General features: G+C 51.4%; 1 protein-coding gene and 1 pseudogene across 1 annotated transcript; both read right to left on the bottom strand.

Annotated features, from left to right (window-relative positions):
- Nucleotides 1–4,862: 4,862 nt before the first annotated feature.
- Nucleotides 4,863–19,162, bottom strand: LOC135998446 (uncharacterized). The gene is given in 16 exon segments (XM_065651632.1): nt 4,863–4,890; nt 4,936–4,997; nt 5,196–5,317; nt 5,504–5,605; nt 5,853–5,989; nt 5,991–6,051; nt 6,138–6,236; nt 6,239–6,330; nt 10,025–10,101; nt 11,661–11,718; nt 13,072–13,210; nt 14,983–15,057; nt 17,643–17,705; nt 17,936–18,043; nt 18,468–18,506; nt 19,093–19,162. Coding segments are annotated over 16 exon segments (1,332 nt in total).
- A 642-nt stretch (nt 19,163–19,804) lies between these two features.
- On the bottom strand, nt 19,805–23,693 carry LOC135998445 (ciliary microtubule associated protein 1A-like; annotated as a pseudogene).
- Between the last annotated feature and the right edge of the window lie 966 nt (nt 23,694–24,659).

Genomic DNA, 24,659 nt, shown 5'->3' with positions numbered 1-24,659 from the left:
TGCTAATGGGTGGCCTTTGGAATGGAAATGACAATTTGAATTAAACGAGGGAAGGTGAAGAGCTGTATTTTCCAGGCAGCCCAAGTTACTGAAGTGATGGTTGTAGATCACGGGAGTTGTGTTTAGTGATAAAGCTCAGGTCTCCTCCTTGTTGAGCAGGATCTTTTTTGTAAGGTGAGCAGCTCCCATTTTCTGCACTGTTGAGAGTATCTATATATCTATGTCCAGACACGGAGAGTTTGAGAGTCCCGGTATTGGCGTCTCTTCAGGTTCAGCAGAGCCTTTGCTGTCATGTCTCTGCTCAGCAACCTCTTTTGGAGTCCCCTTCTCTTCCTCATCAGTCTGAACCTGAATCAATTTAAATCTGAATAATTATGATCATTGTGAAAAGTAACGAGAGCCCCATCAGAGCAAGAAACCTGCCAGAATGCGATATGCCAATTAAATTCCCGTGGTCTGGAAGAAGCAAACACTTTGCTTCATTGGTTAGTGCTGTAGGCTGGAATATGGAATTCCCTTCTGACAGACAATTCAATGCTCAGGAACTTATTTTGATCCTTATTTTGAAATGGATTGTATTTAATCACCCACTACGTGGATACAAAAAGTGCCACTTTCCTGTGGGACCAGTATTACAGCACTCTGACACATGGCATTGGACACATCTCAAAACAAAATCATAAAATATAGTAGTAAATAGCAGCAAATTAATATGGCAAGTCTCCCAGAAATTATATACTTTGAAGTAAAGGTAGCAAAGCATCTTTGTTTCAATGAAACTGAATACTATTGAAAGATTAACAACATCAGCAGACTGCCAGGAAACTACTTTGTTTTGGTGAAAAGGTTTATTTCAATGAAAACGTTTCAGTTAGTGAACAAAGCTGAATAAAGCACTGAAGTTGTTCCCTCGAGGCCTTCAGAAATTAGCATGGCCCGTGATGCAAACATAACTAATGTGGACTTCCTTCATGAGTCTAATTTCCATTTTTCACACACATACGTATCTATTAATGTGGAATCTAAGAAAGGCAATTTCTCAGGTCTCTTGCTCCATACATTGCAATGACTGACAGAAGGAAATCGCAGCTCATAGAAAGAAATGGCAGCACACGGTTCGGCAGCACGTGGTTCAGCAGTAGTTTCCTGTCTTCTGTCCAGCTTTAATGGTTACTGTAGGACACGCGGTTAATTTAAGCTTCTACTGGAATCAAAAAGCTGGGAGATGCACTAAGCATCATAATGTGTGATGTGATGGTAAAAATGGGAATTGATGGACATGAAGTCCAAGTCATTTAGTGAGAAGCCTCCAAGGTTCCCTCTCTCTGCAGCTCTCCCTCCTGGCCCAGCTCCGCAGGCTGGTCCCACCAGGGAAGCCGTGTCCCCCCAGCCCGGCGGAGGGTCCCCTGCCCAGCTCCCTGCCCGCTGGCACCACGGGCATCCACCTCCCTGTGTGCCCTGACATGAAGTTTGGCGCAGAACGGGTGAGTTCCCAGGCAAGTGTGCTGCTGAACTGTGTTTATTTCTGTGCCGTGGTCCCAGCTGCCTTGGCCTCGGCCTGGCGGCGCCTGCGGAGAGAAGAGGCTGCTGAGGCCCCGCCGTGGCCGCGGTGCCGGGCGGGTGCGAGGCTGCGGGGCAGCGCTGGGCGGGTGCGAGGCCACGGGGCACGCTGGGCGCCCTGTGGGGTGCGGGCACCCGGCTGCACGGGAAAGCTGCAGTGGGAGCTGCAGGGACACCCTGGCCGAGGTGAACATCTGGGCTTTACAGCAGCACCCAACAGGGTGATTTTTGCTTCATGGCTCATGGCCGCCATCTGATACAGGAGTTTGACAACACCCCCCGCGCAACAACTCACTTTTGTCTCCTCCTCCAGCACAGCCAGCATGCACAAAACAGCCCCAGCCCAAACAGGATGAAGCCCAAGCTCGCCACGGCAGTTTCTATGCAGTACTTCCTGCAGGTCGCAGGATCCGTAGTATTTTTTCTATTCTCGACGCTCCCACCTGGAGGAACAATTCTGTACCTTAGTGTTTCGTGCACACTACGGGTGATCTCACACGAGGTCTGACAGCTGTTTGGCCAACTGTCCCTTGGAGCGAGACAGACACAAACGGCCCCTGTGTCAGGGAATGCCACCCCCAGCTCTCCCTCCCCGGGGGACCCACACCCCAGGAGGACACAGTCCGGCCCATGGGGAGACACCTGAACCTCACTCCCCCCTTTGCCTTTGCTCCAGCACGGGCACAGCTTGCACGCCCCTGGCCTTCAGGACTTGTCTCCCACTTCTGGCCCCTGCAAGGCCACTCCATACCTGGAATCTTGTCAAGAAGGTCTTTGAACCCCGCCTGGCGGGCTTCCCCAGGGTTGGACAGCTCTGCCAAGAATCAGAGAAAGGTAAAGCCTCAGCAGAGGATGCAGGAGAACGGGGCAGGTTCCCCCTGTGCCGTGCTCCATCTCTCAGCTCATCCCTTTGGACCTCAGTGCACAGGAGGGATCCCCTCCCTTGTGCCTGGGGGGACTCACCACAAGAGTTTGGCTGCTGAAGAGCCTGCAGACACAGGGATTTTGGTTTATGACACTGGATGACCAGAGGACAGCAATTACCTGGCATGCCTCCTGACTTCATTGCCAACATGCCTTCATCGTAGATCGGCACTACCTGACCGCCTCCTTTCTGAAACGCCCCGGTCTCCACAGTCTCATGGCCCAGGTCTTTAGAAAGAAACAGAATCAGTTTAATTAGAAGTAACCTCTTCAAGAACCAATATCCAGTATCTAAACCTCCACTTCCCAAGTCTTCTGCTATAGAGCGATATATACCCACCATGCTCTACTTTGTCCAGTTCCTTCAGGACTTGGGTCAGGACCGATGGACGCCGGGCAGATTTTAGTCTTTCTGCCTTAGGCTTTGTTCTTTGAGGACCTTAATTGAAAATATAAAGTTAAATTCCTGAGAAATAAAATACTGAACACGAGTGCTTAGCCCGTGAACTCAGCCAAGCCTGAGCACTCACCCTTGCCATGCCAGGTGAGCTGCGGCGCGGGACCCACCCGAGGAGCTGGAAAAGCCCTCCCTGTGCTCACACCTGCAACTGATCAGCCACGAGAAGTGTCCATCAGACATTGTGATACACACCACAGAACGGCTCGTTCTGCACAGTCTCGTAGCCCAGGTCTTTAAAAAGAAACGGATTCAGTTTAATTAGAAGTAACCTCTTCAAGAACCAATGTCTTCAGGAGGCAGTATTTCTCAAAATACATTGATAACACTCAGAAACAAAGCCTGGGCATTTGAGGGTGTCAGTTCAGTTGGGGAAGGCACCCTTCTAAGAAGCACATGTGTCTAAACCTCCACTTCCCAAGTCTTCTGCTCTAGAGTGATATATACCCACCATGCTGCACTTTGTCCAGTTCCTTGAGGACTTGGTTCAGGACTGATGGATGCTGGGAAGTTTTCCGTCTTTCTGCCTTAGGCTTTGCTCTTTGATGACCTTAATGAAAAGTAGAAAGTTAAATTCCTGAGAAATAAAATACTGAAAACGAGTGCTTAGCCCGTGAACTCAGCCAAGCCTGAGCACTCACCCTTGCCATGCCCGGTGAGCTGCGGCGCGGGACCCACCGGAGGAGCTGGAAAAGCCCTCCCTGTGCTCACACCTGCAACTGAACAGCCACGAGAAGTTTCCATCACACACTGTGATACCGTCATCACTGAATAGCTTTGAGCTGGCAGCTCCCAAAGGAAGCGAAAAGCCATGACGTACCCATGAGACTGCCCCGAGTGTCAGCCCTGGAAGCCAGCTGGTACCCTGGATATCCATTGCGTGCCGCCATGTCTGCAGACAGACACAACAGAGAAGCTCCCAGGAAATATTTCAATGGACGTCTTCAGAATATTAAACCCTAAATGCTCACTCGTTCAAGCAACAGACCTGAGGGATCGCCGCGATGTTTCTGGATGAGAGCCGGCTGTGGAGTCGTGAGTCCATCGGCTACAGGCACATCTGGAATCAAGCACATTCCGTTAGATCTTCTTATCTGCTTCTTCCTCAGAGACCTGCGGTGACTGGAGGGGGTGTCAGTTAATGACGTGGGACCCAGACGTGGGTGGAGGTTTCCAAAGCTGCAGAGGGGCCAGGGTGACCTGCTTTCTGGCACCTGGCAGCTCTCCAAATACTGTTTGCAGGCCGTGTGTAACACCCGTCAAGGGCTGGATGGCCAAACACACGGATCCTCGGGGATTTCTTACTGGGAGATCTCTGGGCTGAGTGCTGGTCCCCGCCTGCCTGCCTACCGGCTCCCCGTTGTCCGCATGGCGCAGCCCCGACCCCCCGGGCTTGCAGGGCCACGAGGAGGAGGATAAAGAGGAGCGAGGGGGTTATGGGCCCCCACGCCTGCATCGTGGCACTGCCACTGGCTGTGCCACAAGTGCCGCTGCTGCTGCTGTGACCACTGCCGCTGCTGCAGCAAATGCTGCTACTGCCAATGCTACTGCTGCTGCTGCTTTGGCCACAGCCGCCGCTGCTGCAAATGCTTGCGCTTCCGCTGCTGCTGCTGCAAATGCTGCTGCCGCTGCAAATGCTGCTGCTGCTGGAAATGCTGGCGCTTCCGCTGCTGCTGCTGCTGCAAATGCTGCTGCCGCTGCAAATGCTGCTGCTGCTGGAAATGCTGGCGCTTCCGCTGCTGCTGCTGCTGCAAATGCTGCTGCCGCTGCAAATGCTGCTGCCGCCGCTGCCGCCGCTGCCAGCACTGCCGGAGCGGTGTCCGTGCACAGCACTCCACACCAGGGTGTGACACAACGCGGCTCTGTGACCTCACAGCCCAAGGTGCAGCCCAGGATACCATGGGCCTTCTGAGCTGCGAGCTCACATTGCCGACTTGCTGGTTCTGAAACTAGAACACAAAATTAAACAACACTTTTAGTCTTTCCCGGATTACCCGGGAGCTCTGGTTTTGAAAATGTCCAGCTCAATCTTCGGGAGCGCCGCTGGCCCTGGGGTCTGTAAGACAATCAGCGGAGCTGCTGGGTGAAAATGGCCGGTGTTTGTTCTTACGCCTTGCCAGCATGGCATGCACCAGTTCAGCAAGCTGGGCAAAGGATTTGGGAACCCCACAGCCCTTCTCTTGCAAGTTGGTGGAGGCGTGGGCATTGATTTTTGTCTTTGTGTGTGTCTGCAGCCCTTGGATGTGACTCTCACCTTGGCAAGATCGGCATCATAACGATCCCGCTGACTCCTGCTCTTCATGGAGTAGCACGGGCTGGCAGACGTGTGCGCCGTGTTGGGGCCCAGCACACTGGGCAAGGTGTAGGTGCCGGGACCTGCAAGAGGGACGGCAAGGGAAGAAACCTCTGGGGCAGAGACAGGCACCCCACAAAGGCTGCTCAGCGCAGCAGGAAGGATGTCTGCCCCCTTTCCCAACTCACTCTGGTTGAAAAGCTGAGCAGCAGATTGTCACTAGAGGCCACCCCAGCTGCAAGGGTTTCCATCTCCCCGCGGTCACTTACCTGGACCGAGGTCGGTTTTCACGCCCCTGTTTCGGAAGCCCATGGACAGCTCAGGCGGGCACTTAAAGACGTGCCGGTTGGACTTCTCTGGGCTGTAATCGCCTAGGGTAGAGGACGACAGCACAAAAGTGGTGAAGTTCTGGCATTTTTCTCAAGCCAAGGAGGCAATTTCACCAGGAGCTGCTCTCCCTAACAGCTGCAGAAGTGCCAGCTGCCAGAAAACAATGACAGCTCATTGAAAGGGTGAGCTGAGCCTTTTGTACCCATCTATCTTTTGTACCAGTGTAGCAGGGAAACGTGAAAATGTATTTGTCTTGTCTGAACAATCAACTGGAGGAATGTTACTCACTTGGTCCAGGTGTGATGTCCGTCTTTATCCTGGGAAGTCCAGCGACGGCGTAGGCTGGAGCCACGTACTTCCCAGTCCTGGTCATGGAGGGCTCCACATAATAGCGAGGGCCTGGGGAGCAGCCGCCTTCCGCAGGATCTTGCCTCTCTGCCTGTGTACACGGGGGCTTTGACTTTGGTGGGGTTGTGGTTGATGTAACCTAGGAAGAGAAGGGAAGTGGGTTTGTAGCTGATTTTACCACGGGTGTGCTCAACGTGCCACACACCACTCTGATCCTTGTCTTACCCGTTGGGCCCTGGACCGAGTATTTGGGTCCAGGGCTGGTGAACTGGGCTGTGATGGGGCCCCGTGGGCGGTGAGGTCTCCAAGTCCCCAGGAAAGCAGAATCGTGTCTTGGTACTTTGGTTTGTGCCTTAGTAGTTCTGAATCACTGTTCAAATGATTGTGCTGTACAGTAATAGTGAACCTTGCAATGGAACTTTGTTAAATCGCACTTTTCCGACATCATATTAAACCCACTTTTGCTAATACCTTTGACAGTGGTTCATTAAACAATCTCAGTCACCCATTGGTGACATCTTGGTCCCGTACCATGCAAGTCCTGTCTCATCAGAGAACACCAAACCTCTTGAGAAGAGATTTTGCAATGAGGGTGTCGAGACCCCTTGCCCAGAGCAGTTGTGGATTCCCCCCCGCTGGATTTGTTCAAGGCCTGGGGATGCAAATCCCAACGTGCACAATGGAGCTCATGCCTGCTGCTGAACTATGGCAGGGAAGAAGCAGTCTCAGGACTTCACCTGTCTCAGCCGCGGCAGTCGAAAGGGATGAGGACGGCAATGTCTGCGTCTGCCTCGTCTCTGCGGCACAGAGGGTGGCGAGCAGTGAGGGCAGCCAGAGATGTGGCAAGAGAGGTTGAGGTGGCAGCAGCCAGGGCGCCCTGGGGACAGCCGGGGATCATCCTGGAAATGCTTGGTGACTTTGGGAGGCTTTGCGATTGCATCAGCTGGTGATGCGGGACTCGGGACGTCCGGCCTGCCGGGTCAGATGTTTCTGAGATCTGCTCGTCCTGTCTCCATGTGTATTTTCAGGGTGCACATGAGACAGATTTTGCACATCAGCAGAGACTGGGGGAGCTTTCCAAAGCACCTGGGTTTTACACTGTCCTTGCGCTCAGTGACAGAGGTGACAAGTGACACAGCGGTCACACAGCACCGCTGGGTAGCAGAGGCTCTGCCTGCTGAGGCAAACTAATATTTCCAGATTCATTATTCTATGACTGTTGGATGGCCATTTGGGTTAAAAAGCAGAAGAAAAGCATTTCCACTATACAACCTCAGCCACCACTTCTACAGTTGTCCATGTCAAGGACCCACAACCACTGTATTACAAAAGCTGTGACAGCTATAAAAAGTACCCTATCCTCCCCAATTCATTATTTCCTCATACCCTCCAATTACCACAGGAACAATCTTGCTCTAATGGCCAAGTCCAACCCTCAGCACAGGTGTTGGGATTCTCAGTCCCCTGTGACTCCCAAGATGCAAACTCAGTCTTTTCCTTTGCAGTCTGTTCTGTAACAGTGATTACCTCAAAACATGCGCCTAACTTTGAGCAGGGAACCTACAAACAGCTCTGATGAAGCGCTGTTTGGTTAAATGAACATTCGGATCTCCTGCAGTTGGGTTTCCCTGGTGTAAGGCACAAGTACATGCACATGTGGCCAGCAGGAGGGAGCAGAGCTGCACAGAGTGAAAGGCGCAACTTTACTGACTGCATTTCACATAATCCTACAGGATTTAAAAAGAAATCCCATCGGCATCATGGGTGTATTTTTGTTGCTGTGGGAAGTTTCTTTGGTGTGTAAGTATCTGACGTTTCCTTTTCTTTCACTCATGTACGTTTGGCATTAAAACATACATACTAGTGCTAAAATATTTCTTTCCAGTCTCTGCTGGAAAGGGAGTTAAATAGAGAAATGCCAATACCAAACCAGAGCAGGGCATGATGAGAGCTGAAAGATTCTGTTAGGATAGTGTCTAATGACTATCAATAAAGTGAAAATCCCTCCTCAGCTTTGATTCTTGCCTTTTCTGTCATATTTAGTCTCAGCCTGAGTAGAAGGAGAGCTGATGGTGTGTAAGGGGATCCCAAGAACTTGTGTAACAGCAAAAGGAAAGAGATGGGCAGCAACAAACTGCTGTCTGTCTCCTCTGCAGGGACTGGTGTGTGCTAATGCAGGGAATGCAGCTGCTTTGGCCTGAGATGGGCCGAAGTGAACTCTGTCTCCTCTCCAACTGCTGCAGAATAAACCTCTGGGGATGGGTGAGAGGGGAACAGAAACTGCGGGACCTTGCATGGCTGGTGTTCTGAGAGAGAGATTTGTATTCACAGGGTAACCCAGGGCATCCTGCCATTTTCATTAGAGCAGAGGAAATACAGGACTCTAGGAACAGAACAAATCTGTAAATCCTACAAATTAAGACACCTCTTCCCTAAAAACAAGGCAAATTCATTGCAATGTCCTGCTTTTCTTCGACCTCTCGTGCACGTGAAACAAGATTTTGAATGTGAGGCATGTTTCCCTGGACCACACACTGACACTCGCTCTCCTCTATGGCTGCACCCTGTGTCAAGATCAGGCTTTTGAAAGAGCATTTGAAGGGCTCAAAAGGGTAGATACAATCAAACTATGTTTCTGGATGTGCTCGTAGATAATGAAGGGTACAGTAATGAGAAAGTAGCCGGATTCAATCCATGCTAAGGCGCTTCGTTGAAAGCTGTGGTCAACAATTGACCTGTTTCTGCATTAGAATCATCAGGAAGGGAACTCTTGGCAGAGGAGATGCCAGGGAAGAACAGCATGAGGGTTGGCTTCGTGCAGGTGCGATCGGGCATCCGCACGTGGTTCCAGAAAGGTGAGAGTTTCAGACCTTGGTGTTGGCACAGCAGTAGTTCAGCTGCACAAGATTCAGGGCATTAAGTCTAGTGCAGACTCCTTCGTTGTAGATGGATTGGAGTTCTTTACAAACAAGAAAGGGAGTGTGAAAAGGAGATCGACTGGTGGAGTAACTCCCTGGTGTGTGCCAGGCAGAAAGGCCCCAAGGGGGAACCCCCCAAAAGGTGATGGACCCCCTGCCCTGTCGGACAGAGGGGGAAGCCCCGAGACAGTCCCTGCCCTGTCGCTCTCGGGCAGAGATAGGGGACCCAAAAGCTGAGGAGGGTTGGAAGCAAGTTCCAGTTAGGCGTCACGGGCAACCCCCCTGTCTACCTGCTTTGCTTCCCCAGGTGCCCCTCCGTAATAAGTTTGAGGGCCTGGATATTGAAGAAGATGTAGGTGGGGATGTGGTGCAAGGGCCTCCTACAAGGTCACATAGGAAGAGGCGATTGACTCCACACCTCAAGACTGCATCCGATAAAAAAGAAAGAAGGGTAATCGTAGTAGGCAATTCCCTTCCGAGAGGGACAGAGGGCCTGATATGCAGAGTTGACCCTCATCATCAGGAAGTTTGTAGCCTACCTGGTGCCCGGATCAGGGACATCACCAGGGCACTTCCCAACCTGGTGCACCCAACGGACTGCTACCCACTACTGATCTTGAGACAGATGGGGAGGAAGCTGCATCCCGTAGTCTGAGGGAAATGAAGAAAGATTTCAAGGCCTTGGGACGAATGGTGCAAGAGTGTGGGGCTCAAGTTATCTTCTCTTCCCTCTTTCCATTTTCGGGTGATGATGTGGGATGGAATAGAAAATTTAAGTCCGTAAATGATTGGCTTCGAGACTGGTGCTACAGGCAGGGCTTTGGATTCTTTGATAACGGCTGGTTTTATAAGACACCAGTCCGGACAGTGATACGTGGGAAAGGTTTATCCCACAGGGGTAAAAGGATGCTGGGACAGAAATTAGCAGGGCTCATTTGGAGGGCTTTAAACTAGATTTGAAGGGGGATGGGGTTGTAGCTGGGCTTGCATCGGTGGGGCTGCATGCTGGAATCAGTAAAGACCAGGAGGCCCCCCACACCCCTAGGGTGAAATCAGTGTACTCGGCTCGCTCCCTGAAGTGCCTGTACACCAATGCGCGCAGCATGGGGAATAAGCAGGAGGAGTCAGAAACCTGCGTTCAGTCAGGAGATTCCGATCTGGTGGCAATTACAGAGACATGGTGGGCCAGCTCACATGACTGGAATGTGGTCAATGATGGCGATGTCCTTTTCAGGAAAGACAGGCCAGCCAAGCGTGGTGGTGGAGTTGCTCTTTACGTGAGAGAGCAACTACAATGTAGAGAGTACTGTCCAGGTGCAGTTGAGGAGCGAGTTGAGAGTCTGTGGGTGAGAATTAAGGGGCAGGCTGGCAGGGTTGATACTGATGTGGGTGTCTGTTACAGGCCAGCAGATCAGGGTGAGGAAGTTGATGAGGCCTTCTATGGGCAGCTGAGAGCGACCTCACAGTCACAGGCTCTGGTTGTTATGGGGGATTTTAACTCCCCTGATGTTTGCTGGAAGGACTACTCAGCCAGCCAGCCACCGTCTAGGAGGTTCCTCCAGTGCATTGATGATAACTTTCTGATGCAAATGGTGGAGGAACAGACTAGGAGAGGTGCGCTGCTGGATCTCGTCCTCACTTACAAGGAGGGTCTGGTTGAAGCAGTAAAGGTGGAGGGCTGCCTTGGTTGCAGTGACCATGAAATGGTGGAGTTGAGGATCTCGTGTGGCGGGAGCAGAACAGCAAGCAGAATTGCAACCCTGGACTTCAACAGGGCCAACTTTGGCCTTTTCAAACAATTGCTGGGGGAAATCCCGTGGGCCAGGCTGCTTGAAGGTAAAGGGGCCCAAGACAGTTGGTTAACATTCAGGGACTGCTTCTACGAAGCTCAAGATCAGAGCATCCCGGCACGTAGGAAGTCAAGGAAGGGAGCCAGGAGACCTGCGTGTTTAAACAGGGAACTGCTGGGTAAGCTCAAGTGGAAGAGGAGAGTTTACAAATCATGGAAGGAGGGGCTGGCCACTTGGGAAGAATATAAGGCTGTTGTTAAAGGATGTAGGGAGGCAACTAGGAAAGCTAAGGCCTCCTTAGAGTTAAACCTGGCGAGAGGGGTCAAGGACAACAGAAAGAGCTTCTTCAAATCCATGGCAGATAAAACTAACAGCAGAGGCGATGTAGGCCCACTGAGGAGTGGAGTGGGTGCCCTGGTGACAGAAGACACAGAGAAGGCAGAGTTACTGAATGCCTTCTTTGTCTCTGTCTACTCTGCCGGAGGCTGTCCTGAGGAGCCTCGTACCCCTGAGGCTCCAGAGGAAGGCAGGGCAATGGAGGAGTTTGCCTTGGTTGATGAGGACTGAGTTAGGGAGCAATTAAGCAATCTGGGCGTCTGTAAATCCATGGATCCAGATGGGATGCACCCACGGGTGCTGAGGGAGCTGGCTGAAGTCATTGCTGGACCACTCTCCATCATCTTTGCCAAGTCTTGGGAAACGGGAGAGGTGCCCCCTGAGGACCGGAGGAAAGCAAATGTCACTCCGGTCTTCAAAAAGGGCAAGAAGGAGGACCCGGGCAACTATAGACAGGTGAGTCTCACCTCCATCCCTGGGAAAGTGACGGAACACCTCATCCTTGGTGCCATCTTAAGACATATCAAGGATAAGAGGGTCATCAGGGGCAGTCAACATGGCTTCACCAAGGGCAAGTCGTGCTTGACCAACCTCATAGCCTTTTATGAAGACGTAACAAGGTGGATTGATGATGGCAGAGCAGTGGATGTGGTCTGCCTCGACATCAGTAAAGCATTTGACACCGTCTCCCACAGCATCCTCACGGCTAAACTGAGGAAGTATGGACCGGAAAATCGGGTAGTGAGGTGGACCGCAAACTGGCTGAAGGAGAGAAGCCAGAGAATCGTGGTCAATGGGGCGGAGTCTGGTTGGAGGCCTGTGTCTAGTGGAGTCCCTCAAGGGTCATTTCTGGGACCAGGATTATTCAATATATTCATCAACGACTTGGATGAGGGAATTGCGTGTACTATCAGCAAGTTTGCTGATGACACCAAGCTTGGAGGAGTGGCTGACATGCCAAAAGGCTGTGCTGCCATGCAGCGAGATCTGGACAGGCTGGAGAGTTGGGCAGGGAAAAATTTAATGAAGTATAACAAGGGAAAATGTAGAGTCTTATATCTGGGCAGGAACAACCCCAGGTTCCAGTATAGGTTGGGGAATGACCTATTAGAGAGCAGTGTAGGGGAAGGGGACCTGGGAGTCCTGGTGGACAGCAGGATGACCATGAGCCAGCACTGTGCCCTTGTGGCCAAGAAGGCCAATGGCATCCTGGGGTGTATTAGAAGCGGGGTGGTTAGTAGGTCGAGAGAGGTTCTCCTTCCCCTCTACTCTGCCCTGGTGAGACCTCATCTGGAATATTGTGTCCAGTTCTGGGCCCCGCAGTTCCAGAAGGACAGGGAACTTCTGGAGAGAGTCCAGCGCAGGGCCACGAAGATGCTGAAGGGAGTGGAGCATCTCCCTTATGAGGAAAGGCTGAGGGAGCTGGGGCTCTTTAGCTTGGAGAAGAGAAGACTGAGGGGTGACCTCGTTAATGTTTATAAATACATAAAGGGTGGGTGTCACGAGGATGGAGCCAGGCTCTTCTCGGTGACAACCAACAGTAAGACAAGGGGTAATGGGTTCAAGCTGGAACACAAGAGGTTCCACTTAAATTTGAGAAGAAACTTCTTCTCGGTAAGGGTGATGCAAAAGTGGAACAGGCTGCCCGGGGAGGTTGTGGAGTCTCCTTCTCTGCAGACATTCAAAACCTGCCTGGACGCCTTCCTGTGTAACCTCATCTGGGTGTTCCTGCTCTGGCAGGGGGATTGGACTAGATGATCTTTGGAGGTCCCTTCCAATCCCTAACATTCTGTGATTCTGTGATTCTGTGATTCTGTGAAGAAAAGCAAGCACCAGGAGATAAGGTGTTAAATGATCTGTGTGCTCTTTGGCAGCCCTTAATACCAGGCACATCGCACTCGTGTTTTAATCAAATTGAGCCATCTCAAGTACCAAAGCAATGACGAAAGCAAAGCAAGCAGCGAGGGGGTGGAAATGGTGCTGTGTCCAAATGCAACAGCCTGCACCTGATCCGTAGAGCACCTTTGTCATACAGGGTTTGCAGACAATCAGCCTGCAGTAAGGTTCCAGTTTATATCAGTTCGTTACAGAGAGAATTCATCTAGTTGTACTCACCGGCAACTGGAGAAGCCACTACGGATGTGGACTCTGCACACGTTGAAGATGTCAGGTCCGTAAATCCTGAGGTCAGGGACAACTGTCTGGCCGAGGACGAATGTGATCACCTGTGTCGGTCGTCCTTGACACTTCAGACCTGAAACACCAAAGAACAGAATGCAGCAAGATCAGTGCCTTGGTCCATTGAATGCTGTGCATGTTTCTGTGTCTGGATGATGACTCGGTGTTTGGTGTTTTTGGTGTATTTGGTGTTTTGGGTGTATTTAGTGCGGGCTTTTCATCCCCTGGGTGACTCTGGGGCCCTTGGCAAGCGCTGAATTCAGCTCCTGTGGCGGATGTTTCTGAGGGAGTCCAGGTGCAGGGAGGCTAAAGAGAGCAAGCTGCAAACCTAAACCTTTAAAATTAGGGTGGGGTTTTATCCAAGGGTTATCTACAATGACACAAACCCATTATTTATAAATATATAAAGGGTGGGTGTCACGAGGATGGAGCCAGGCTCTTCTTGCTGACAACCAACAGTAAGACAAGGGGTAATGGGTTCAAGCTGGAACACAAGAGGTTCCACTTAAATTTGAGAAGAAACTTCTTCTCAGTGAGGGTGACGGAACGCTGGAACAGGCTGCCCAGGGAGGTTGTGGATTCTCCTTCTCTGGAGACATTCAAAACCCGCCTGGACGCCTTCCTGTGTAACCTCACCTAGGTCTTCCTGCTCTGGCAGGGGGATTGGACTAGATGATCTTTGGAGGTCCCTTCCAATCCCTAACATTCTGTGATTCTGTGATTCATTAAAACCCTCCACTGCAAGCACCCTTTTTGATCTCACCCAGAAGCCCTGAACCACTGAGGGAAGTACATCAAAGCTGGGCATCAGGTTTCTGTTCGTTGTGGAAACGAGGCAAATTCTGTCAGACATCAGTTCAGCTGCAACAAAGCCCTGGAAAATAAAGTTATTGAGAACTAGGAATTCAGTTTTTCAATACTTAAGATTGGAATTAAAAATTGCATTCAAATAGTAATAAATGCAGAGGTTTTTTTCCTCAAACTTGGACTCAAAATGTTAAGACTAAAGAAACAAGTCCTGTATTTTGGTCAGCTTTAGCAGAGCTAGTCTCGCTGTACATTTTCTGAACACGCTTGCTCCTTGCCGCTCACTGTGTTGAAGTTCCAAATGGTTTTCCATGTCCCAGATTCGCTCCTTTGCCGGCCACGTGCACTTCCCTTTTGATGCTCAGGATTTGGATGCTGCCATTAACCCTGATTTCCCTGGTGACTTGCTGGTTCTGAAACTAGAACACAAAATTAAACAAGACTTTTAGTCTTTCAAGTTAGTCAGTTCTCTCCCCAAAGCTTTAGAAAATTGCTCTTTTAACAGAAGAAATGTGGGTTCACCATAAGCGCCTAGAGTGACCAGAATATTGTCAAAATGACAGATGGTCATCTGGAGGTTTTAGAGGTTTATGCATGAAAGAAGTTTCAGATTTCTCTGTGCCCAAGGGGTGGGACAGAAACAGCAGCAAGGTGTGTGTGAGCTGGTCCCTGTACTCACGTATTGAGCGAGGGCTGGAGTCGGCAAGAGTCCGAGCAGGACCGTCAGTTCTCTCCCCAAAGCTTTACAAAACCACTGCTTACAATAAATAGGCAATTCAACCCTGTGGGGGTCTGTTACTTTAGGTGGCAAGAATAATTTTTTTCACCTTACCTCAGCTTGTTTTCTGTGATGTAGATTCTTATTGAAATCGGTGCTTGTTCAGTGAGGGAGGTTCATGAATACTTCACTTTCGTGTCACGTTGCTCAATTTTCTTTTGTGTGCAAACTAAGCCTGTGGCAGGGACTCTCTGTAAAGACTGCAGAATTACTTGTCACCAGCACATTATTTTAAAAGAGAGGGTTTTCCTGTCCAAACTCACTTTTGCGCAGTCCCGCAAGCGGGCGCAGGGCAGGGGCAGAGGCGGCGGCGGGAGACGCTGAGGGGCCGCCGGGCCCTGAGGGGAGAAAAACGGGCGGGAAAAACGGCGGGAAGAGGCGGCTGAGGCGGCGGCGAGGGCCCCACACCTTTATGGAGTTCCAGCTGGATTAGTTTACAGCAGCTGAAGTATTTTTTTCACAAAAGACTCTTGCTAGACCTCTCGTTGGTGTCTCGAATGAGAATATCTCTTTTTCTGTTTAAAAACCAAAAATTCCCTCAGAGATCAGGTTGTCTCAGCATCCTGAATGTGAGAAAAGCAGAGCTGAGGAGAAAGTCCTGTGACTTTGGAATGCTAATGGGTGGCCTTTGGAATGGAAATGACAATTTGAATTAAACGAGGGAAGGTGAAGAGCTGTATTTTCCAGGCAGCCCAAGTTACTGAAGTGATGGTTGTAGATCACGGGAGTTGTGTTTAGTGATAAAGCTCAGGTCTCCTCCTTGTTGAGCAGGATCTTTTTTGTAAGGTGAGCAGCTCCCATTTTCTGCACTGTTGAGAGTATCTATATATCTATGTCCAGACACGGAGAGTTTGAGAGTCCCGGTATTGGCGTCTCTTCAGGTTCAGCAGAGCCTTTGCTGTCATGTCTCTGCTCAGCAACCTCTTTTGGAGTCCCCTTCTCTTCCTCATCAGTCTGAACCTGAATCAATTTAAATCTGAATAATTATGATCATTGTGAAAAGTAACGAGAGCCCCATCAGAGCAAGAAACCTGCCAGAATGCGATATGCCAATTAAATTCCCGTGGTCTGGAAGAAGCAAACACTTTGCTTCATTGGTTAGTGCTGTAGGCTGGAATATGGAATTCCCTTCTGACAGACAATTCAATGCTCAGGAACTTATTTTGATCCTTATTTTGAAATGGATTGTATTTAATCACCCACTACGTGGATACAAAAAGTGCCACTTTCCTGTGGGACCAGTATTACAGCACTCTGACACATGGCATTGGACACATCTCAAAACAAAATCATAAAATATAGTAGTAAATAGCAGCAAATTAATATGGCAAGTCTCCCAGAAATTATATACTTTGAAGTAAAGGTAGCAAAGCATCTTTGTTTCAATGAAACTGAATACTATTGAAAGATTAACAACATCAGCAGACTGCCAGGAAACTACTTTGTTTTGGTGAAAAGGTTTATTTCAATGAAAACGTTTCAGTTAGTGAACAAAGCTGAATAAAGCACTGAAGTTGTTCCCTCGAGGCCTTCAGAAATTAGCATGGCCCGTGATGCAAACATAACTAATGTGGACTTCCTTCATGAGTCTAATTTCCATTTTTCACACACATACGTATCTATTAATGTGGAATCTAAGAAAGGCAATTTCTCAGGTCTCTTGCTCCATACATTGCAATGACTGACAGAAGGAAATCGCAGCTCATAGAAAGAAATGGCAGCACACGGTTCGGCAGCACGTGGTTCAGCAGTAGTTTCCTGTCTTCTGTCCAGCTTTAATGGTTACTGTAGGACACGCGGTTAATTTAAGCTTCTACTGGAATCAAAAAGCTGGGAGATGCACTAAGCATCATAATGTGTGATGTGATGGTAAAAATGGGAATTGATGGACATGAAGTCCAAGTCATTTAGTGAGAAGCCTCCAAGGTTCCCTCTCTCTGCAGCTCTCCCTCCTGGCCCAGCTCCGCAGGCTGGTCCCACCAGGGAAGCCGTGTCCCCCCAGCCCGGCGGAGGGTCCCCTGCCCAGCTCCCTGCCCGCTGGCACCACGGGCATCCACCTCCCTGTGTGCCCTGACATGAAGTTTGGCGCAGAACGGGTGAGTTCCCAGGCAAGTGTGCTGCTGAACTGTGTTTATTTCTGTGCCGTGGTCCCAGCTGCCTTGGCCTCGGCCTGGCGGCGCCTGCGGAGAGAAGAGGCTGCTGAGGCCCCGCCGTGGCCGCGGTGCCGGGCGGGTGCGAGGCTGCGGGGCAGCGCTGGGCGGGTGCGAGGCCACGGGGCACGCTGGGCGCCCTGTGGGGTGCGGGCACCCGGCTGCACGGGAAAGCTGCAGTGGGAGCTGCAGGGACACCCTGGCCGAGGTGAACATCTGGGCTTTACAGCAGCACCCAACAGGGTGATTTTTGCTTCATGGCTCATGGCCGCCATCTGATACAGGAGTTTGACAACACCCCCCGCGCAACAACTCACTTTTGTCTCCTCCTCCAGCACAGCCAGCATGCACAAAACAGCCCCAGCCCAAACAGGATGAAGCCCAAGCTCGCCACGGCAGTTTCTATGCAGTACTTCCTGCAGGTCGCAGGATCCGTAGTATTTTTTCTATTCTCGACGCTCCCACCTGGAGGAACAATTCTGTACCTTAGTGTTTCGTGCACACTACGGGTGATCTCACACGAGGTCTGACAGCTGTTTGGCCAACTGTCCCTTGGAGCGAGACAGACACAAACGGCCCCTGTGTCAGGGAATGCCACCCCCAGCTCTCCCTCCCCGGGGGACCCACACCCCAGGAGGACACAGTCCGGCCCATGGGGAGACACCTGAACCTCACTCCCCCCTTTGCCTTTGCTCCAGCACGGGCACAGCTTGCACGCCCCTGGCCTTCAGGACTTGTCTCCCACTTCTGGCCCCTGCAAGGCCACTCCATACCTGGAATCTTGTCAAGAAGGTCTTTGAACCCCGCCTGGCGGGCTTCCCCAGGGTTGGACAGCTCTGCCAAGAATCAGAGAAAGGTAAAGCCTCAGCAGAGGATGCAGGAGAACGGGGCAGGTTCCCCCTGTGCCGTGCTCCATCTCTCAGCTCATCCCTTTGGACCTCAGTGCACAGGAGGGATCCCCTCCCTTGTGCCTGGGGGGACTCACCACAAGAGTTTGGCTGCTGAAGAGCCTGCAGACACAGGGATTTTGGTTTATGACACTGGATGACCAGAGGACAGCAATTACCTGGCATGCCTCCTGACTTCATTGCCAACATGCCTTCATCGTAGATCGGCACTACCTGACCGCCTCCTTTCTGAAACGCCCCGGTCTCCACAGTCTCATGGCCCAGGTCTTTAGAAAGAAACAGAATCAGTTTAATTAGAAGTAACCTCTTCAAGAACCAATATCCAGTATCTAAACCTCCACTTCCCAAGTCTTCTGCTATAGAGCGATATATACCCACCATGCTCTACTTTGTCCAGTTCCTTCAGGACTTGGGTCAGGACCGATGGACGCCGGGCAGATTTTAGTCTTTCTGCCTTAGGCTTTGTTCTTTGAGGACCTTAATTGAAAATATAAAGTTAAATTCCTGAGAAATAAAATACTGAACACGAGTGCTTAGCCCGTGAACTCAGCCAAGCCTGAGCACTCACCCTTGCCATGCCAGGTGAGCTGCGGCGCGGGACCCACCCGAGGAGCTGGAAAAGCCCTCCCTGTGCTCACACCTGCAACTGATCAGCCACGAGAAGTGTCCATCAGACATTGTGATACACACCACAGAACGGCTCGTTCTGCACAGTCTCGTAGCCCAGGTCTTTAAAAAGAAACGGATTCAGTTTAATTAGAAGTAACCTCTTCAAGAACCAATGTCTTCAGGAGGCAGTATTTCTCAAAATACATTGATAACACTCAGAAACAAAGCCTGGGCATTTGAGGGTGTCAGTTCAGTTGGGGAAGGCACCCTTCTAAGAAGCACATGTGTCTAAACCTCCACTTCCCAAGTCTTCTGCTCTAGAGTGATATATACCCACCATGCTGCACTTTGTCCAGTTCCTTGAGGACTTGGTTCAGGACTGATGGATGCTGGGAAGTTTTCCGTCTTTCTGCCTTAGGCTTTGCTCTTTGATGACCTTAATGAAAAGTAGAAAGTTAAATTCCTGAGAAATAAAATACTGAAAACGAGTGCTTAGCCCGTGAACTCAGCCAAGCCTGAGCACTCACCCTTGCCATGCCCGGTGAGCTGCGGCGCGGGACCCACCGGAGGAGCTGGAAAAGCCCTCCCTGTGCTCACACCTGCAACTGAACAGCCACGAGAAGTTTCCATCACACACTGTGATACCGTCATCACTGAATAGCTTTGAGCTGGCAGCTCCCAAAGGAAGCGAAAAGCCATGACGTACCCATGAGACTGCCCCGAGTGTCAGCCCTGGAAGCCAGCTGGTACCCTGGATATCCATTGCGTGCCGCCATGTCTGCAGACAGACACAACAGAGAAGCTCCCAGGAAATATTTCAATGGACGTCTTCAGAATATTAAACCCTAAATGCTCACTCGTTCAAGCAACAGACCTGAGGGATCGCCGCGATGTTTCTGGATGAGAGCCGGCTGTGGAGTCGTGAGTCCATCGGCTACAGGCACATCTGGAATCAAGCACATTCCGTTAGATCTTCTTATCTGCTTCTTTCTCAGAGACCTGTGGTGACTGGAGGGGGTGTCAGTTAATGACGTGGGCCCCAGACGTGGGTGGAGGTTTCCAAAGCTGCAGAGGGGCCGGGGTGACCTGCTTTCTGGCACCTGGCAGCTCTCCAAATACTGTTTGCAGGCCGTGTGTAACACCCGTCAAGGGCTGGATGGCCCAACACACGGATCCTCGGGGATTTCTTACTGGGAGATCTCTGGGCTGAGTGCTGGTCCCCGCCTGCCCGCCTACCGGCTCCCCGTTGTCCGCATGGCGCAGCCCCGACCCCCTGGGCTTGCAGGGCCACGAGGAGGAGGATAAAGAGGAGCGAGGGGTTTATGGGCCCCCACGCCTGCATCGTGGCACTGCCACTGGCTGTGCCACAAGTGCCGCTGCTGCTGCTGTGATCACTGCCGCTGCTGCAGCAAATGCTGCTACTGCCAATGCTGCTGCTGCTGCTGCTTTGGCCACAGCCGCCGCTGCTGCAAATGTTGGCGCTTCCGCTGCTGCTGCTGCTGCAAATGCTGCTGCCGCTGCAAATGCTGCTGCCGCCGCTGCTGCCGCTGCCAGCACTGCCGGAGTGGTGTCCGTGCACAGCACTCCACACCAGGGTGTGACACAGCGCGGCTCTGTGACCTCACAGCCCAAGGTGCAGCCCAGGATACCATGGGCCTTCTGAGCTGCGAGCTCACACTGTCAACTCACATCCAAATTTTCATCCCCCAGGGCTACTCCCTGGTCTCAGAAATTCTCCTCCCTGCACTCCAGGGTGCTCCTGGATTCCTGCAGCTCGCTGTGCAGATGTTGCGGTAGTTCAAGCGCCCCAGCAAGACAAGAGCCTGCGAGCACGATGGTCGACTTGAGATATTTGGAATATATCTGTGATCTTAAATCTGGGCAGTTTTATTACATGGGCTTTAGAGTAGTCATGAGTTTTCTTCACACCTGGTTTCAGCATCATATAGATTTATAGATGCCATATTTCAAATGGAGTAAAACTTACAGGAATTGATGCTCCTTGGGTTCACGTTCAAGCCATAGAGTGGAATGTCCCGTTGTACACAGACTTCTTCATTGCTCTGGCATCCTTAAAAATGCTCTTTTCTTGTGTTGGTAGGTGGGGACTTGAGTCAGACAATACCCGCTCCAAAGACCCAAAGGCCTTAGCAAGCAGGGCTGCATAGTGTGGTATGGATCAGTGTCATGGTATAGATCAGTGTTATGGTATAGATCCACTTCATGCCTGCTTCTCAGGAAAGAAAGTTTTGTGCAAGCTGATAGAGAAGTCAGCTGGTAACATCCGATGAATTTGTCGCTTTTCCCAAGGAACAAGCGCCAGGACGAGAGGAAACGGCCTCAAGTTGCGCCAGGGGAGGTTGAGGTTGGATCTGGGGAACAATTTCTTCCCCAAAGGGCTGTGGGGCAATGGAACAGGCTGCCCAGGGCAGTGCTGGAGTCACCATCCCTGGAGGGGTTGGACAGACGGAGATGAGGTTCTCAGGGACACGGGTTAGTTCATCCGCGCTTGACTGGCCTTTGCACTTTCTTTGCAAAGGGAACTTGGAGGAATCTTTTTCGAATTTGTAATTCTTTTTCCCTGATCATCAGAATTCCTCTAGATCTTCAACATGTGTATAAAAATATTTACACATTTCCTATGAAGCTCAGAAGTTTGAAACATGGGAGGAAAAGGTGCGTGAACCTCAGGTGAGGTGTCTCTACCCCAGGGGTGCCTGAGGCAGCAGATGTTCTCAAATGTCTTGAGTTTGCACCGGACACTGGCAGAGGAGATGAACTGGAGCTGTCTCTCTGAGCAACACATTGTTTTATTCAGGACATCCCAAACATTGAGGATCAGGGGAGTCGTGTACACGGAATGGCGCAGTCCAAAGGTGGCTGCAGGTGCCTGGGGCTTGATCAGCTCCACCTGGAAGGGGTAAAGGAGAAAAAGGTGACCATGGGAACTTGTCATCGCTTGTCTGGGTGCCTGTTGCCCTGCCCGTCCCCCTGAGCCCAGTGCCGTTTCTGGACAGTCGCTCTGCGTCTCTCTCTGTCTCCTTTTGGTCAGGGCTGGCTGTGGGTGCAGCGGAGTTCAGTGTCCTGACCCAGCAGACTTGTCCTCAGCAACGGCCGTCTGCCAGAACAAGGGTGCCGATGTGCACTGGCCGCTCCTCATCGCACACCGCTGTATGTGTGCCTTGCAGCCTCCAGCTTGCTGCACCTATTGCTGCAGCACGCTTGTTGGAAACCTCAAGTATTAGCAGAGCACTCGAGGTGTCCTGAGGCTGTGATTCATTGGATTTCCTTCACATTTGGGGGATGTATGTGAACAAAAGAGAAAAACAGTTTAGCAGGAGGTAAAAGACATCCATTGAGTTTGTGTTTGCAGACAGTAAAACAAAAACCTAGTTTTCAGCAGCAAACAAACTGAAGAGCTTTTCACAGCTGGTGTGAAAAGCTGAGGTGAGCTGAGCTGGGTCTGAGTCCAGAGGATGTCGAGCTCCAGCCAGACTTTGCTAGATTCCCCTCTCCTCCAAATTTGACTTCCCGGCATTAGGAAGGCAGGGACCTGTCTGCTTGTCCCTTCTGAGGAGTGGCCTCCTGAAGAGCTCGCAATGTATGAGCCCGTAACATTTGCTGGCTGAGACATCGGAAGGGAAAAGCAGTGTTCCTTGCTTTCCCTCTGCTGGGCTGGGGACAAGGGAAGGGACAAGAGGGCTGTCCTGCACCTTGTCACTACAGCAGGACACTGTGCAGCTCCAGGCAGACCCAGCGGAAGGGGAGATGCTTTGGCAAAGCCGCGCTCAGCAGAAGGCGGCCACCTTACCCTTCCCGTGTGGTAGTCCACCGGCCCTTGTTTGACGGTCTTATCTCGGAGCTGAGTTCGGGTTCCCATGGAGTACCCGGGAGCTCTGGTTTTGAAAATGTCCAGCTCAATCTTCGGGAGCGCCGCTGGCCCTGGGGTCTGTAAGACAGTCAGCGGAGCTGCTGGGTGGAAATGGCCGGTGTTTGTTCTTACGCCTTGCCAGCACGGCATGCGCCAGTTCAGCAAGCTGGGCAAAGGATTTGGGAACCCCACAGCCCTTCTCTTGCAAGTTGGTGGAGGCCTGGGCATTGATTTTTGTCTGTGTGTGTCTGCGGCCCTTGGATGTGACTCTCACCTTGGCGAGATCGGCATCATAACGATCCCGCTGACTCCTGCTCTTCATGGAGTAGCACGGGCTGGCAGACGTGTGCGCCGTTTTGGGGCCCAGCACCCTGGGCAAGGTGTAGGTGCCGGGACCTGCAAAAGGAACGGGAAGGGAAGAAACCTCTGGGGCAGAGACAGGCACCCCACAAAGGCTGCTCAGCGCAGCAGGAAGGATGTCTGCCCCCTTTCCCAACTCACTCTGGTTGAAAAGCTGAGCAGCAGATTGTCACTAGAGGCCACCCCAGCTGCAAGGGTTTCCATCTCCCCGCGGTCACTTACCTGGATCGAGGTCGGTTTTCACGCCCCTGTTTCGGAAGCCCATGGACAGCTCAGGCGGGCACTTAAAGACGTGCCGGTTGGACTTCTCCGGGCTGTAATCGCCTAGGGTAGAGGACGACAGCACAAAAGTGGTGAAGTTCTGGCATTTTTCTCAAGCCAAGGAGGCAATTTCACCAGGAGCTGCTCTCCCTAACAGCTGCAGAAGTGCCAGCTGCCAGAAAACAATGACAGCTCATTGAAAGGGTGAGCTGAGCCTTTTGTACCCATCTATCTTTTGTACCAGTGTAGCAGGGAAACGTGAAAATGTATTTGCCTTGTCTGAACAATCAACTGGAGGAATGTTACTCACTTGGTCCAGGTGTGATGTCCGTCTTTATCCTGGGAAGTCCAGCGACGGCGTAGGCTGGAGCCACGTACTTCCCAGTCCTGGTCATGGAGGGCTCCACATAATAGCGAGGGCCTGGGGAGCAGCCGCCTTCCGCAGGATCTTGCCCCTCTGCATGTGTACACGGGGGCTTTGACTTTGGTGGGGTTGTGGTTGATGTAACCTAGGAAGAGAAGGGAAGTGGGTTTGTAGCTGATTTTACCACGGGTGTGCTCAACGTGCCACACACCACTCTGATCCTTGTCTTACCCGTTGGGCCCTGGACCGAGTATTTGGGTCCAGGGCTGGTGAACTGGGCTGTGATGGGGCCCCGTGGGCGGTGAGGTCTCCAAGTCCCCAGGAAAGCAGAATCGTGTCTTGGTACTTTGGTTTGTGCCTTAGTAGTTCTGAATCACTGTTCAAATGATTGTGCTGTACAGTAATAGTGAACCTTGCAATGGAACTTCGTTAAATCGCACTTTTCCGACATCATATTAAACCCACTTTTGCTAATACCTTTGACAGTGGTTCTTTAAACGATCTCAGTCATCCATTGGTGACATCTTGGTCCTGTACCATGCAAGTCCTGTCTCATCAGAGAACAGCAAACCTCTTGAGAAGAGATTTTGCAATGAGGGTGTCGAGACCCCTTGCCCAGAGCAGTTGTGGATTCCCCCCCACTGGATTTGTTCAAGGCCTGGGGATGCAAATCCCAACGTGCACAATGGAGCTCATGGCTGCTGCTGAGCTATGGCAGGGAAGAAGCAGTCTCAGGACTTCACCTGTCTCAGCCGCGGCAGTCGAAAGGGATGAGGACGGCAATGTCTGCGTCTGCCTCGTCTCTGCGGCACAGAGGGTGGCGAGCAGTGAGGGCAGCCAGAGATGTGGCAAGAGAGGTTGAGGTGGCAGCAGCCAGGGCGCCCTGGGGACAGCCGGGGATCATCCTGGAAATGCTTGATGACTTTGGGAGGCTTTGCGATTGCATCAGCTGGTGATGCGGGACTCGGGACGTCCGGCCTGCAGGGTCAGATGTTTCTGAGGTCTGCTCGTCCTGTCTCCATGTGTATTTTGAGGGTGCACATGAGACAGATTTTGCACATCAGCAGAGACTGGGGGAGCTTTCCAAAGCACCTGGGTTTTACACTGTCCTTGCGCTCAGTGACAGAGGTGACAAGTGACACAGCGGTCACACAGCACCGCTGGGTAGCAGAGGCTCTGCCTGCTGAGGCAAACTAGTATTTCCAGATTCATTATTCTATGACTGTTGGATGGCCATTTGGGTTAAAAAGCAGAAGAAAAGCATTTCCACTATACAACCTCAGCCACCACTTCTACAGTTGTCCATGTCAGGGACCCACAACCACTGTATTACAAAAGCTGTGACAGCTATAAAAAGTACCCTATCCTCCCCAATTCATTATTTCCTCATACCCTCCGATTACCACAGGAATAATCT

Source organism: Caloenas nicobarica, chromosome 25, assembly GCF_036013445.1.
Source record: "Caloenas nicobarica isolate bCalNic1 chromosome 25, bCalNic1.hap1, whole genome shotgun sequence".
Taxonomy (NCBI): Eukaryota; Metazoa; Chordata; class Aves; order Columbiformes; family Columbidae; genus Caloenas; species Caloenas nicobarica.
This window is presented reverse-complemented; position numbering and strand designations above follow the sequence as displayed.